Genomic DNA, 12,995 nt, shown 5'->3' with positions numbered 1-12,995 from the left:
TTTGTTAGGATATAACGTCTAATGTTCTTTGGTCAACAGCTACTTCATGTGTTTTGACAAAATAAACATTTTTGTCAAAACAAAAGTTTTGAGAGATCCCACCCTCGATCCCTGTTATGTGAGGTGCCACAGGATTCAATGCTCTCTCCCCTCCTATTTAACATCTACATGAGGCTGCTGGATGAGCTCATCCATCGCCATGGGGTGAGGTATCATCAGTATGCTGATGATACCCAATTATACATCTCTGCCCCAGGCGAATTAAGCGATGCTGTGAATGTCTTATCCCGGTGCCTGGAGGCTGTGAGGGTCTAGATGGGGAACAACAGGTTTCAACTGAACCTTGGCAAGACTGAGTGGCTGTGGGTTCTGAGGCCTTTTGGTTCTAGAGTTATGCCATTTTTGGTACTGAATGGGGTTGCACTGCCTCAGACAGACCCTGTGCGCAATCTGGGGGTCCTCCTGGACTCACAAATCCTGCTCAAAGAGCAGGTGGCAGTCGTGGCTAGGAGGGCCTTTGCACAGCTTTGTGTTGTGCGCCAGTTGCACCCATTCCTAGATCGGAGGGACCTAATCACTGTCATTCATGCCCTTGTCACCTCCGGTTTGGATTTCTGTAATGCGCTCTACATGGGGCTGCCCTTGAACAGTATCCGAAAGCTTCAGCTGGTGCAAAATGCAGCGGTGCGGGCAGTTATGTGTGCCCCTAGGGTGGTACACATTACACCTCTGCTTCACGAGCTGCACTGGTTGCCAGTTTCCTTCCGGGTCCAATTCAAGGTGCTGGTTTTGACCTTTAAAGCCTTTCATGGCATGGGGCCGGGTTACCTGAGGGACTGCCTCTCCCTGATTACATCTGCCTGTCCGGTCAGATCTGGCAGAGAAGGCATGCTGTGGATCCCGTCTGCTAGAGAATTACACTTGGTGGCTTCCAGGAGGCGGGCCTTCTCTGCTGTGGCGCCCGCCTTGTGGAATCTTCTCCCCCCGGAAGTGAGATTAGCTCCATATGTCTTAATATTCCGTAAGTCCCTCAAGACCTGGTTATGTGATCAGGCCTGGGGCTCCCAGGGGACTGGGGAGATTTTACGATGGCTCCCTTATTAATTTTATCCTCTCCTGTTTTGTGTGTTTTTACAGTTTTTTATGTATACAGTGGAACCTCGGGTTACGAACACTTCTGTTAACGAACTTTTCGGGTTACGACCAGCTCCAGCCGCAAAATTTTGCTTCGGTTTGTGAACTCCGCCTCAGGGTACAAACAGGATACATGGCCATTTTCCCTCCCGTGACATGGTCCGCGGCCATTTTCCGCCCGACACATGGTCCGCGGCCATTTTTCCGCCCCTGACACGTGGTCCGTGGCCATTTTCCGCCCCTGACATGTGGTCGTAGGGAGGGGGACTCTCCCTCCAAGCAATAGCCGCCTCCCTGTCCTCCACGCCAGAACGGACTAACGGTAATTACATTGAACCTTATGGGGAAATTTGCTTCGGGTTGCGACCAATTCGGGGTGCGACCAGAGTCATGGAACGAATTAAGTTCGTAAACCGAGGTTCCTCTGTAATTGTTATGTATTTATTTTTTAATTGTTGTATGCCGCCCAGAGTCACCTTGCTATAAAAGGCTATATAAAGATGCGTGGATGGATGGATGGATGGATAAAATTTTACATACCACTAGTGTGGGGCCTATAATTTCCTGCATAAAGTTTCTCTGTCCTGGCAAAGCAGCATTGAGTACACTTACTGGGTTTTCCAGATGTGGAGAATATCCCTGTTAGCAACTGGTCACTCCCCCAAGCATCCTGCAGATCAGTTATTTAATTTACCACAGGTGGAATGACACACATTTTCTTTTATATAATTTTATAAATTATTAAGTATTTTAATTACAATAGTAAAATCTAATACAAACTAAAAGAAAGAATAGAAAGAAAGGGTGAAAGGTGCAAAAGAGAAGAAAAAAACTGTAGAAAATAGAAAAGAAAAAAGTAAGAATATAATAGAAAAGAAATATATAAAGAAGTGACTTCCAACCTTCATCACAAGTATAAACAATTTTTGTAACTGTTCATCCCCCCTTAGTTTATAACCAATGATCTCTTATTTATAAACAAATGCATAAAGCATCATCTTTTCAGTCTTAGTGTCAGAAGAAAGTCCATTTAGTGTTGCCAGAGATAACACTATGTTATTTTGATCTTATTTTAACCTTGATCAAATAAGCTAACTTTATATTACTTCCTTTTACTTCTAACAGTCTTAATCTTCAGTCCATTCAAATAATGCCGTAGAATTTGATTTCTTTTCATTTCTTCTTTGTCCGTTGTCACAAGATTCTTCCATGTTTTAACAAGCCTCTTTTGTAAATCCAATATAAAAAAAAATTATGCAGGTCACTCTCATGGCTTATTATTTGTAATTCCCTTTTGATTTTTAAAACATCATCCGGTTTCTTTTATATGTCCAGTGAGACATCCTTTTCCAACAATTCTTGTACCCTGTTATTTGTAGATCCATTTTTGATGCCATCTCTTGTCAGAGAAAGCTTGTTCCTCATCTACCATTTCTTCCATAACATCTTTTGGAAACAGTCTATCCATAGAAGGCAAACATCGCTATTGACATTGTTGATACTAACTAATTATTCTATTTTCAAAAGTATCCTTCAGTATTTTCAATGTTATACTTTGCATCATTTTATACATCCCAGTTAATTAGCTGTTAATCAGACTTATATATTTTTCTCCTTTAACTAAAATCTTTAGTTCCCTCTAGTGTCCAATTTTTAAAATTGCTTATCTTTATTTTTTCTTGCAAAAATCCAAACAAATCTATTTCCCACAGGAAGGATTCTTTATAATGAATTCCAAAATCTTATTCCAAATTTATATGGACTCTTAATCTGTTTATAACTTTCTAGGATCAAAGTCTTATTTAGCTTTTTGCTGTTTATTTCAAAGTTATTAAATTCTCAAATTTGTGATTAAAATTTTTTTTCATTAAGGATTGAAGGCAAACTCACCTGGCATTTTCAAACTTCTCAATCCGAAGGTCTCTAATAGTTAAAAGTAGTTAACAAGCAATTTCTGAATGTGATTAGCAAGTGAGATTAGCTAACTTAGTGTCCTTTAAAAGGCGCTGACTGCAGTTGTGAGCAACATGGCTACTCCTGCTGTCTTCCAGGACTCAGACCCTGTTGCGGATTGCTGCCTTGCAGTCCCCTTGCAAGGAGCAACTGTTTGGAGCACACGTGGGCTTCCTTCTTCGAAGAGGTTCCAGACAGCCAGTCTACTCATCGGCTCTTTGTTCTTTGCCGCATTTGTCAGCTCCACTTTTTGTGGAGCCATCTTCAGTCTTCCATTTCTTCCTCTGGAAGTCCAGGAATTACACAAATTTCCCAGCCCTGATGTAGAACCAGTTTGAAAGGATCTGCTCCTAGTATAAATACTTGTAATGTTTCCTTTTAATAGATACTGTGTATGCAGTGTGACTGTGGTTACAGATGTAGAGACATTGGCTTCTACATTAGCAAGAAGTCTGACATCTGGAGAGCTATTTCGTTCATGCATGTAGGAAAAATCAAGTGGGCCTGGCTTAAATGCATCCAATAAACTTCATGAGTATGTGGGTTAGGATTAGGGTATGTGGGAATTTTAAATTGGGTTTCTGGTCTGAAACTAACCATTAAATCACATTGAAGGATGCTTTTGGGTATCATTGCTAAGACTTTTAAAAAGCTACAAATCTCCAAGTGTTAGTAAGCCTTTTTAAGCCTTATAAAAATTATGTATTTCTTAAACTCAAGGGCACCTTTAAATACAAAAGTTCCTCATTGCAGCATATAATCATATTTTAACTCATAGAGAGAGATGTTCACAGAATGGAGAGAAACGTGCCGTATTTTTCCGTCTATAAGACGCACCTATGTATAAGATGCCCCGCCACTTTTCCAACCCAAAATTAAGAAATCAATATTTTAAAGATAAAGCAGAACACATTTTTATTTAGTAATTAGGTAACATTTACATGATATACTCAGTGGGAGGAGGTCCAAATTGTCTCTCTGCAGCTCTATTTCCATGCTCTTTTGCATAACTGATTACATTCAATCATGAGTGAAACTGCTGATAGCTTGTCTCTGCAAACAGACTTCCTCCAATTGGTTTGTTCAGCATCAGCTGATGTCAGTTACATAAGGCTCGTGATTGGAGGAAGTCTGTTTCCAGAGACAAGCTATTTCACTCGTGATTGGAGGCTAGTGATAGGAGGAAGCCTGTTTGCAGAGACAAAGTATGGGCAGTTTCACAACCGCGCGGTTCTCTCCTCGGCTTACTTCCTTGCATAAGACGCCCTTCAATTTTTGGTATAACGATTTTAGAAAAAAGTATCATCTTATAGACGGAAAAATATGATATGTCAAGATTCCCCTGGAAGCAAACATATAGCTGTACACACAAAGGTTATTTTGTTACATACATTTCCATTGAGCACATACTGTTGGTGCTGTTGAAAAATGATATCTCAGAGATGACTTGGGAAGGAGACTCCTGGAAACTGCCATATCCCTATTTGTATGTTTATAAGCTTTTAGAAAAGCCAGAGAGAATGAATCTGGAATATACTATATGAGAAGAGAAGTAAATAAAAAACAAGAAACAAACAGAAAAATCAAAAGTGATCAAAAATGAGAAAATATATTGAAAAATATTCTCCCATTAAGACTAGTATTTGATTCATAATTCTGCAGATGTTATGGCATCTACAATACACGTTACACTGAAACTGTCACAATCTGGGAAGAAAGTAGCTACTACTTCATTCAAAAGAACCTGACTAAACTTTACATTCCACCTCAGAGGCCATAGTTTTTGGCCAAATTATACAAACTGATATAGACTAGCAACAGCACTCTCACATGGCACCAAAGCGTTGAAAGTCCTCTACAGTGAGAATTACAGGCTGCAAAAAACTTTTTCATTCAGACAGTGAGCAGACCTTATGCTATTTTATGTTTTGTTGTTGATGCTCGATTTTAATTCTCTCTGGCTTAATCTCAACTGACTGGCACTTCTTGATAAACAAGTCCCAATCTTGGTCCTTCCTCCGTGTTTTGTTAGCTAGTTCCCATCTTGGTCAAGCCTTCTAGATCAGCTAATTCTAACGTACTGATTTTCACAGTCCCAAATCTGTATAGGACTGAGCTACATGCTAGGAGTTCAGTGTCAGTCTTGAAAAAGGAAACAATTTTTGTTGCTTTATTGCTAACTGATGCTGTCAAGCAACAAGAGACATTTGTTTAAGTTAAATTAAATTGTGGAGGTTTTTTTCAACAGAAATAAAAAAATATAGCTTATTGTTATTTCAATCTTTATTGGATAACTATTATTTTACAAAACAATTGTTTTACAGTTTCTTACTGTAAGTATTCAAGTATTTTAATGTTTAGTGATCCTTTTCCTTCCTTTCCTTTTGAGAAATGTGGGGATGTATGTTATGTGATTGCTCCCACCCATCTGTGGTTTTAAAATTCATATTTTATTTCAGTATCTATATATTACTTTCCCAAAGCTCAAATAAGACAACATAATGTCAGCGATGCAGAAACAAAACTTTTTAAAAGGTCAATTAAAAAAAAACTACAGCTGTTAACTGAAAAAAAGCATTGGTTCAATTGAATTAAGATTAAGGGACTTCGCCTGGGAATTGTCTGAATTGCAGTCCTAAACATTTTTCCTAAAAAAAAAAAAAAAAAAGTGCCAGTCTAGAAGATGACCCTAAACAAATGGGTATATAGCAAAAAATAGATTTGGCAAGATTATTTTATTGGCCATTCTGGGAACAAAGTTTAAATTGTTATAGCTCATTCCATTAATTCATATTTTAAACAATGTTCTATATTTGGAAAGCCAGACTAATCAATCTCTGTGTAAGATTGGGCAAGTCTAATTGTACAGTTTGTTCTTTTGTAAGGCTTTTAACCTGTAAACATTTGGCTTCTTGGTACATACTGAACACTAATGCTCTAGAGAAAGTCTCTGGGTGTGAGAATATGTGTGTGTTTTCTGTAGTAATTTCTTCTACATGAGAAGCAGCTAGGAATGTGCGAAATTTTTTCTTTCAAATGGAAAATGTTGCAAAAGCTCAATTTTGAGAGTGAAGCAGAATGTTTTAAAGCTTTGGATATGTCTTAAGCTTAAAACAGTATCTATGTTTTGTGTTTGAAACAATTCAAATGGACACTTTTGCACAACCCCTGGCAGTCCCAAATTTAAAGTTTTAATTTCTGAATTGGAAGAATGATTTATCATAATAAATCCATTTACAGCTCAATCCCTTACATGTTTAACCAGAAGTAAATCTTGATTGCTTGATCAGATTTTCTGAAGTTCATAGAGGATATCAATTTTTGGTTCTTTTATTTTTGTTAGGTGTCTTTCCTTTTTTATTCCAGTGTATACTTCAGCTCAGATATAGTTTAATCACAACTTACATAAACATCAATGATATTGAATAATATAGCTAATGTAATTTGAAAAAAGAGTTCAGAGCTTGAATACTGAATAGGCCAAATCGCAGTATTTTGTTGTGCTGAGTATCACAGAAAAACCATATGTACAAGATAGGCGGTACTTGGCTCAGCAGTTATACTAGTGAGAAGGATCTGGGTGCCCTGATAGACAAGCATGAGCCAGCTGTGTGCTGCAGCTGCCAAAAGAGCTAATGCCGTAACAGAGATATAATGTTGAAATTACAGGAAGTGATAGTTTCACTTTATACCTCACTCATTGAAATGATAGTTCCCTTTTATACTGCACTATTCTGACCACCCTGAAATACTGCACAGGTAGTCCTCACTTAATGGCCCTAATTGGGTCTGGCAACTCTACCACTAAGCAGAGTGGTCAGTAAGTGGGAAATCATGTGACCGCAACTGTGCTTTCCAGCTGGAAAGAGACAAGGCTACTCAGTTTCACACCTTTGGCTTTTGTTTGCCTCATAATCACTCCCCTGTCCTTTGGAATGCTCAAGTGCCTGCTTACTATCTTGTACTGTGGAGTCCTTGGGGTTCTCCGAGCTTGGTTGTTTTGTTGCAAATGTTTCGTTACCCGGCTAGTTTGCAACGAAACGTTTGCAAGAAAACAACCAAGCTCAGAGAGCCCCAAGGACTGCACAGTTCAACCGTGAGCTACACATATTCTCTTCTATTGGTACTATCTTGTACACACTGAAAGGAATGCGATTGCGCTGGAAGCCTGGGGCTGGGAGCCATGGGCACGTTACCCAAACAGCTTACTGTCTTGCAATCCCCTTCTCTCCAATCTCTCCGCTCTGTGGGGGGGGGGAGCGAGTGATTTCTATAGGCAGTCTCTCCTTTTTCTGACCCTTTCCCGCTACCAGCACAATCACATTGCTTTTGATGTGTAGAAGAGCAAACACCTTACTCTCTTGCATTCCCTTCCTCTCCAATCTCTCCACTCTGCTATGGTTGTAAATGTGGATCGGCTACCAAGCGCCCAAATTTTGATCAAGTGATTGTGGAGGCACTGCAATGGCCGTAGCTTCGAGGACCAGTCGTAACTACCATTTGTTCAGCATTGTTGTAACTTCAAACAGCCGCTGAATGAATGTTCATTAAGAGAGGACTACTTGTAATTATTAAAAGATAATAGTCAGGCCTAGAGATGAATCCATATGTATGCCCAAAATACAAACTAGAATTTTCAACAGCAGTACAACTTTATCTAAAATATGTTGAATATATAAGAGGCCTTTATAATAAAAAGAAATATGTGTTATTTGTAAATTCTGTTAACATCAATCATTGTTTCAGAACACTTTCTTTAGTCTAAGATGGAAAGGATATTTAGGGACTTTCTACATATTTATTAGTGATGCTGAAATCTGAAAACTGATGGATCTTTTCCATTACTTTAACGTAGATATTAACATGCATGTTAAGCAACAGTGATTCATCAGATATTTATTGTAAAAGAAGCAAATATTTACAAGAAATACTTAGGTTAGTATAGAGACTGAATTTAGTACATGATCCAAAAACAAAAAGGGCATATATTGTTTGCTTAACAATATTTGAAAATCGTAAATATAAATCACTTCAGGAGTTCAAAATGAGGCACTATCTGCAATTTTAACTTAAAGAAGCACAGTGAAACCATTGGAATGGCTTGTGTGTGTCATTACACGTGTCTCACAATGGCAAAATGGTGGCATTGATCTGCAGCAGTTAAATACTGGCTAATAAGGACAGCTGGAGTGCATGAAAGATTCATTTTGAAATGCTAGTTTGACCTATAACTAGTAGAAATCAGTAGTTTCTACTCTATGAAGTTTACCAACCTGATCTGAATTTATATAAAAGAAGATTAAGTTTTAAAAATGTTTTATTTGCCATGTTAGGAGTCCAGAATATATAGTTTTAATCTGAAACTAAGACAGAATATATTAGAAAAAGTTCCGGACTTACTAGATTCCTGGGAGAATTAATGCTTTTTACAAGTAGGAAAAATAAGGAGTATAATTTCCCTTTCCAAGTTTAACAGAAGATTTTGTTAAAATACAACATTGCATTGCCACAAGAAGGAATAAACTGAAAAATTGGCTCTGGTGAAAGCTTTGTGCTCACTTTGGAAGGCCAGGTTAATTAAAACTTTATAACTCTTTTATGACTGAAATACTTGCTTTTGCCCATGGGTGGTTGTATATAAAATTATTTTACAGGAATCTCAGTACCATGAAAGCATTTCTTTTATATGTTAATGTTCACTTCATAGAAGTTGTTGTTTTGTCTTTAGACAGAAGTTTGGGAATGGCTTACTCTGCTGCCATTAACGGATAGCAAGCCTTTCCGCATGTTGGCAGTGACTGTCCCATTCTCCATATGGTGTCAGCTTCAGGTCAATTTGCTGTTCTATCATTTTGTCATTTGTCCATACCCCATGTGTTGTGAGCTGGATATTCCTAGGACTTCAAAAAAGGGAAGTAAACAGGTACTGCAGTAGAGCGACCAACAGCACTTATTCTTTCTGCTTCAAAGTTATGAATTGCTGACTTTATTCCCATCCTCCTAAAAGCTTTCTGCATTCCATGATTTAACTAACAGCCCTTCAGCAAAGTATCTTTGCAAGTAATGCCAGAATCTTGATGATAAGAAATTAGGCAGTAGGCCCTGAGCCCACTGCCCCTCAGGCATCCCTATTCTGGTAGTCAACCACCTGCTTTCTGCAGTAGAGAACCTGTTTCCTCAATACAGCATACTATGGTTAATATTTTGGGATCAGCTACAGGCTTTTCATTACCATATTTCTTCTACTTGAAGTGCCTTTTCCTCCCTTTGTTATGCTTCACTCTGTTTATTCATTTACATTTAAATGTATAGCGAACAAGAAAACATTGAACATGAAAAACAGTGCAAGAACACATAAATAAATAAAACCGGAAAAAAACACAAAAGCAACTCACCCAGAACATTTAGTTTGGAAGAATATGTTAGCACATTGATAATCTTAAAGAGTGATACCAAAATTTAAATGTCCATATCCCAAATTCCTGTAAAAAAAAGTGTAAATTTTACAAAATTACCTTGATGTGTCTAAAAATTGGCAGCCATATATGAATAAAACAATTTCTAATGAAAATTCTTCAAGACTGTTTGAAGATAAGTTGATTTTTCATCCAATACTATTTTCCAAAATTTTAAATACCATGGATCCAAACAAAGATTTACTTTAGTTTTCTGCTGTTTTCCTTTGGTTTTCCACTGTTTTACTGTGTTGTATTGTTCTGTTGCTTGCTAGTAACAAAAACCGTTTTTTGTATTAAACTATTTTGTCTTGGCAAAAAAAGGAGATAATAATTTTACACTACAAATATTAAAAACTGACATCAGAAGGAGAATGGTAGCACCTGTTCCAGCTAAAATTTTTTATTAAAAGACATGAAAGACCATCCTTACTGTCAACATGATTAGTTTTATGAAAATATATTGCTGGTTTTAAATAATGTAGTAAGCTGAATGTAGCTTCACATGATATGTTAACTGATTCACTCTGATTTCTTACCATGGTTTTATAGTCTGTCCCAGGCTTCTGTGACTTGTTGAGAAACCATACTTAAGGCAATGTATGAATCTAACCAATACCATGTTGATATCTAGGAAGCATCTGCTGCCACTGTTTTCCAGGAATAAGATTAGCAGAGATATATCTTAACATCTTTAAAAGGAAGGATAAAGGTTTATAACTTCCAAAATTTAAGATATACTGAATTTCCATTATAAAACAATGTGGAACTGCAAACATTTTTACTTCCAGATTTCTGTCTCCTTAATCTAAAACAATTAATTCAAGCAATAATTTTTATTACTTCTCTGTAATTATATTGTAGTAATTATTAGTATGCATCATGTAAAAGTGAAATTATTTCCTTTTTAATATATTTTGAGTTTTTAGATATATTAGAGTACAATTTTATATGAATGTATTAATTTTACAATTGCATTCCCCCAAAGGTGTGCTTTTACTCTTGTCTCAAATACCCTGTATGTCTGATAGATGTGGTAGCTTATGCCAGTAATAGGCAATCTTTTTGGTGTGCTGGGTACATTTGGAATATTAAGAGTGCTTTGAGCAGGCCCACAACATTGATGCCATAATAGCCAGTCTCAGGATCTCTGTTGCTAGAAACTGTTGGAGTTTCTCCCTGCAATTTTTAGCACGGAATGCTCCCTGCCATTCCAGGTTTTTTTGCTAGATAGGTGGCCATAGTGCCAAAAAGGACTACACTGCAATAACTCTGAATTTTTATTTTCAAGGAATGTCACGGGGATGATGTGGGGCCCAGAGTCATTCTTATTTGCTTGGCAGCACACCAGCTTTCATTTTTATTTTTTAAATTAAGAGTAAAATTGGGGAAAAAATAAAATCAACTAGGGCAAGGAATTTAGTAGGTCCCAAGAAAAGTGTCCATTGGCACTTTGGTGCTTTTGCTGTAATAAATGTGTTATTGTGTTAAAACACAGCTTTTCCTGCAACAGAAGGGAATCATTAATTTGCAAATTTATGACATTAGTAAGCTTAACTGATGGAGAGGTTTGTTAAAGGGATAAAGAAAAAATCTTATTCGTAATTTTAATGCCTAACGAGCATTTTAAAGAATATGAATAATGTGTTGGATTTTGGTCAATCAGTGGATTTTCTAGTTGAAAAATAAATCCTACATATACTGTTAGATTCATAAATTTGTAGATTTTTTGCTTTTTATATTGAAATATGTCATAACAGATGAAATGAGAATACCAGTAGAAGAGAATCAACATGCACACAGAGATAATCAACATCTACACACTATTCAAGAGACAATAAAAAGGAAACAAAAAGACCAGAACATCTCCTTGACATCAATCATCACCCAGATGATCAGAGATGAACACCAAGATTAACAATAGACAAACAGTCAAGCAGTAAACAATACCCTAATCAAGGAACTACCAGAGAAGCAAAAGAAAACCCCCACCCCCACCAACACTGGCAGGGCATGCCACTGTATATAAACAGAGAGCAACCCCCACTCCATTCTAGCACTGAAGAGGTTACCTAGCTGGGTAACGAAACTGAGCTTGGTTGTTTGCAAGAAAACAACCAAGCTCAGAGAACCCCAAGGACTCCACAGAAATGAAAATAGTTTGGAACAAATATATGAAAAGCTAGGCATCATGTTCAAACTTTGACATAAATCTGGGACTATACATGTACAGTGGTACTTGCAGTATTTCTCTGTGGGCCTTATGCTTACAGGATAGTGTGATATGCATCACCAGGTTTGATTTACTTATGCCGAACTGCAGAGAAAGATGAGATTTAAAGAGCTCCTGATTGCTGTGAAGGTACTGCTGTTTGGCGTGATAAAAAAAAAAAAAAAAAGCTGAGCTATTCAATTGAGATTGAGGACTTTTACTAATATGATTATAATTATCTTTTGTATGGTAGAGAGACTACTGTGATGCCAAAGCTTCAGCTGAGAACCTGGAAACTTCTTGTTGCTGTTCTGGATTAATTATCAACTTAGACCGCCATATCAGATACTTTGATAATATTAAACTAAATATCCTGGGATTGTAATACAGTTTAAAGAGCAGGAGAATAATTCAGAAATGTAAGTCTTACATCTGAGTAATTTATAGTTATTGGGAACTGTCAAAGCTTGGGCATTTACCAAGAAATTTATTCGTTTGCACCCATAACAACGTCTAATCCCCTGTAGGAGCCTTCAGAGTTCCTTATCTGCATTTAATCAGGTTTAAAATATAGTATCTTAAATCTTGGGACCTTTCTAATTTGGTGCTTATATTTTATTCTGAACACAAAAACAGACAGAATTCACTGAGCAAGAATTGTGCTTTAGGGGATATATGGCCTTGAGCTATAAAAGTATAACATTTCAGGATAATGATGGCTGTTCTGCTTAGATATTAAAAGAAAGAATTATGTATTTCATTTGTGCTACTTGCTTGAGTGTTTATTTTTGGGTGAACAATTGAGTAATAGACTAGAAAGTTTGGTTGACAGGATCGAATGCATACAGAGCATGCACGTTGAAAGGAAATTTGCTTGGAGCTTTCAGCAGGAAATATCCCTGTCCCAGTTATAAGGAAGTGACTTACGCTTGTGAGTATTTCTCTCATTCAAAGAGCAGGAAACAAAGTTGAAAAAAACACAAGTTTGCTGAAGGACCCTTACAGTCTCATCCCTGGACTTCCAGTGTAAAATTGTGGATTGCTGCTTTGGAGAAGTGCCTGCTGATTGACTCCAGATATGTTTAGCTTTTATATTTGTAATAAAACTAGCATTTAAAAAATGTCATCACTCTCCATTGTGCTGTGATCTAAACAAAATTAACTGTTGTATCTGGAATTTTCAGCACTTGGAAAAGCAGTGAGCATACCAGTGGGCTGATTTTAGATGGCTCCAGCAGTAC

General features: G+C 37.2%; 1 protein-coding gene across 2 annotated transcripts in view; it reads left to right on the top strand.

Annotated features, from left to right (window-relative positions):
• The window catches only part of MCTP1 (multiple C2 and transmembrane domain containing 1), a 197,444-nt gene that overhangs the window by 26,519 nt on the left and 157,930 nt on the right, over positions 1–12,995 (top strand). The window contains exon 2 of one of the 2 annotated variants that reach the window (XM_088130050.1): positions 9,187–9,209. The exons of the other annotated variant lie outside the window; for it this stretch is intronic. Coding sequence (XP_087986176.1) covers positions 9,187–9,209 — 23 coding nt within the window. The remainder of the gene's footprint in view (positions 1–9,186; positions 9,210–12,995) is intronic. 2 annotated transcript variants of the gene reach the window in all.

The sequence above is a fragment of the Python bivittatus genome, unplaced genomic scaffold (genome assembly GCF_059951505.1).
Source record: "Python bivittatus isolate LINGU-HERP-01145 unplaced genomic scaffold, Pbiv_v1 ctg000850_np1212, whole genome shotgun sequence".
NCBI lineage: Eukaryota > Metazoa > Chordata > Lepidosauria > Squamata > Pythonidae > Python > Python bivittatus.
This window is presented reverse-complemented; position numbering and strand designations above follow the sequence as displayed.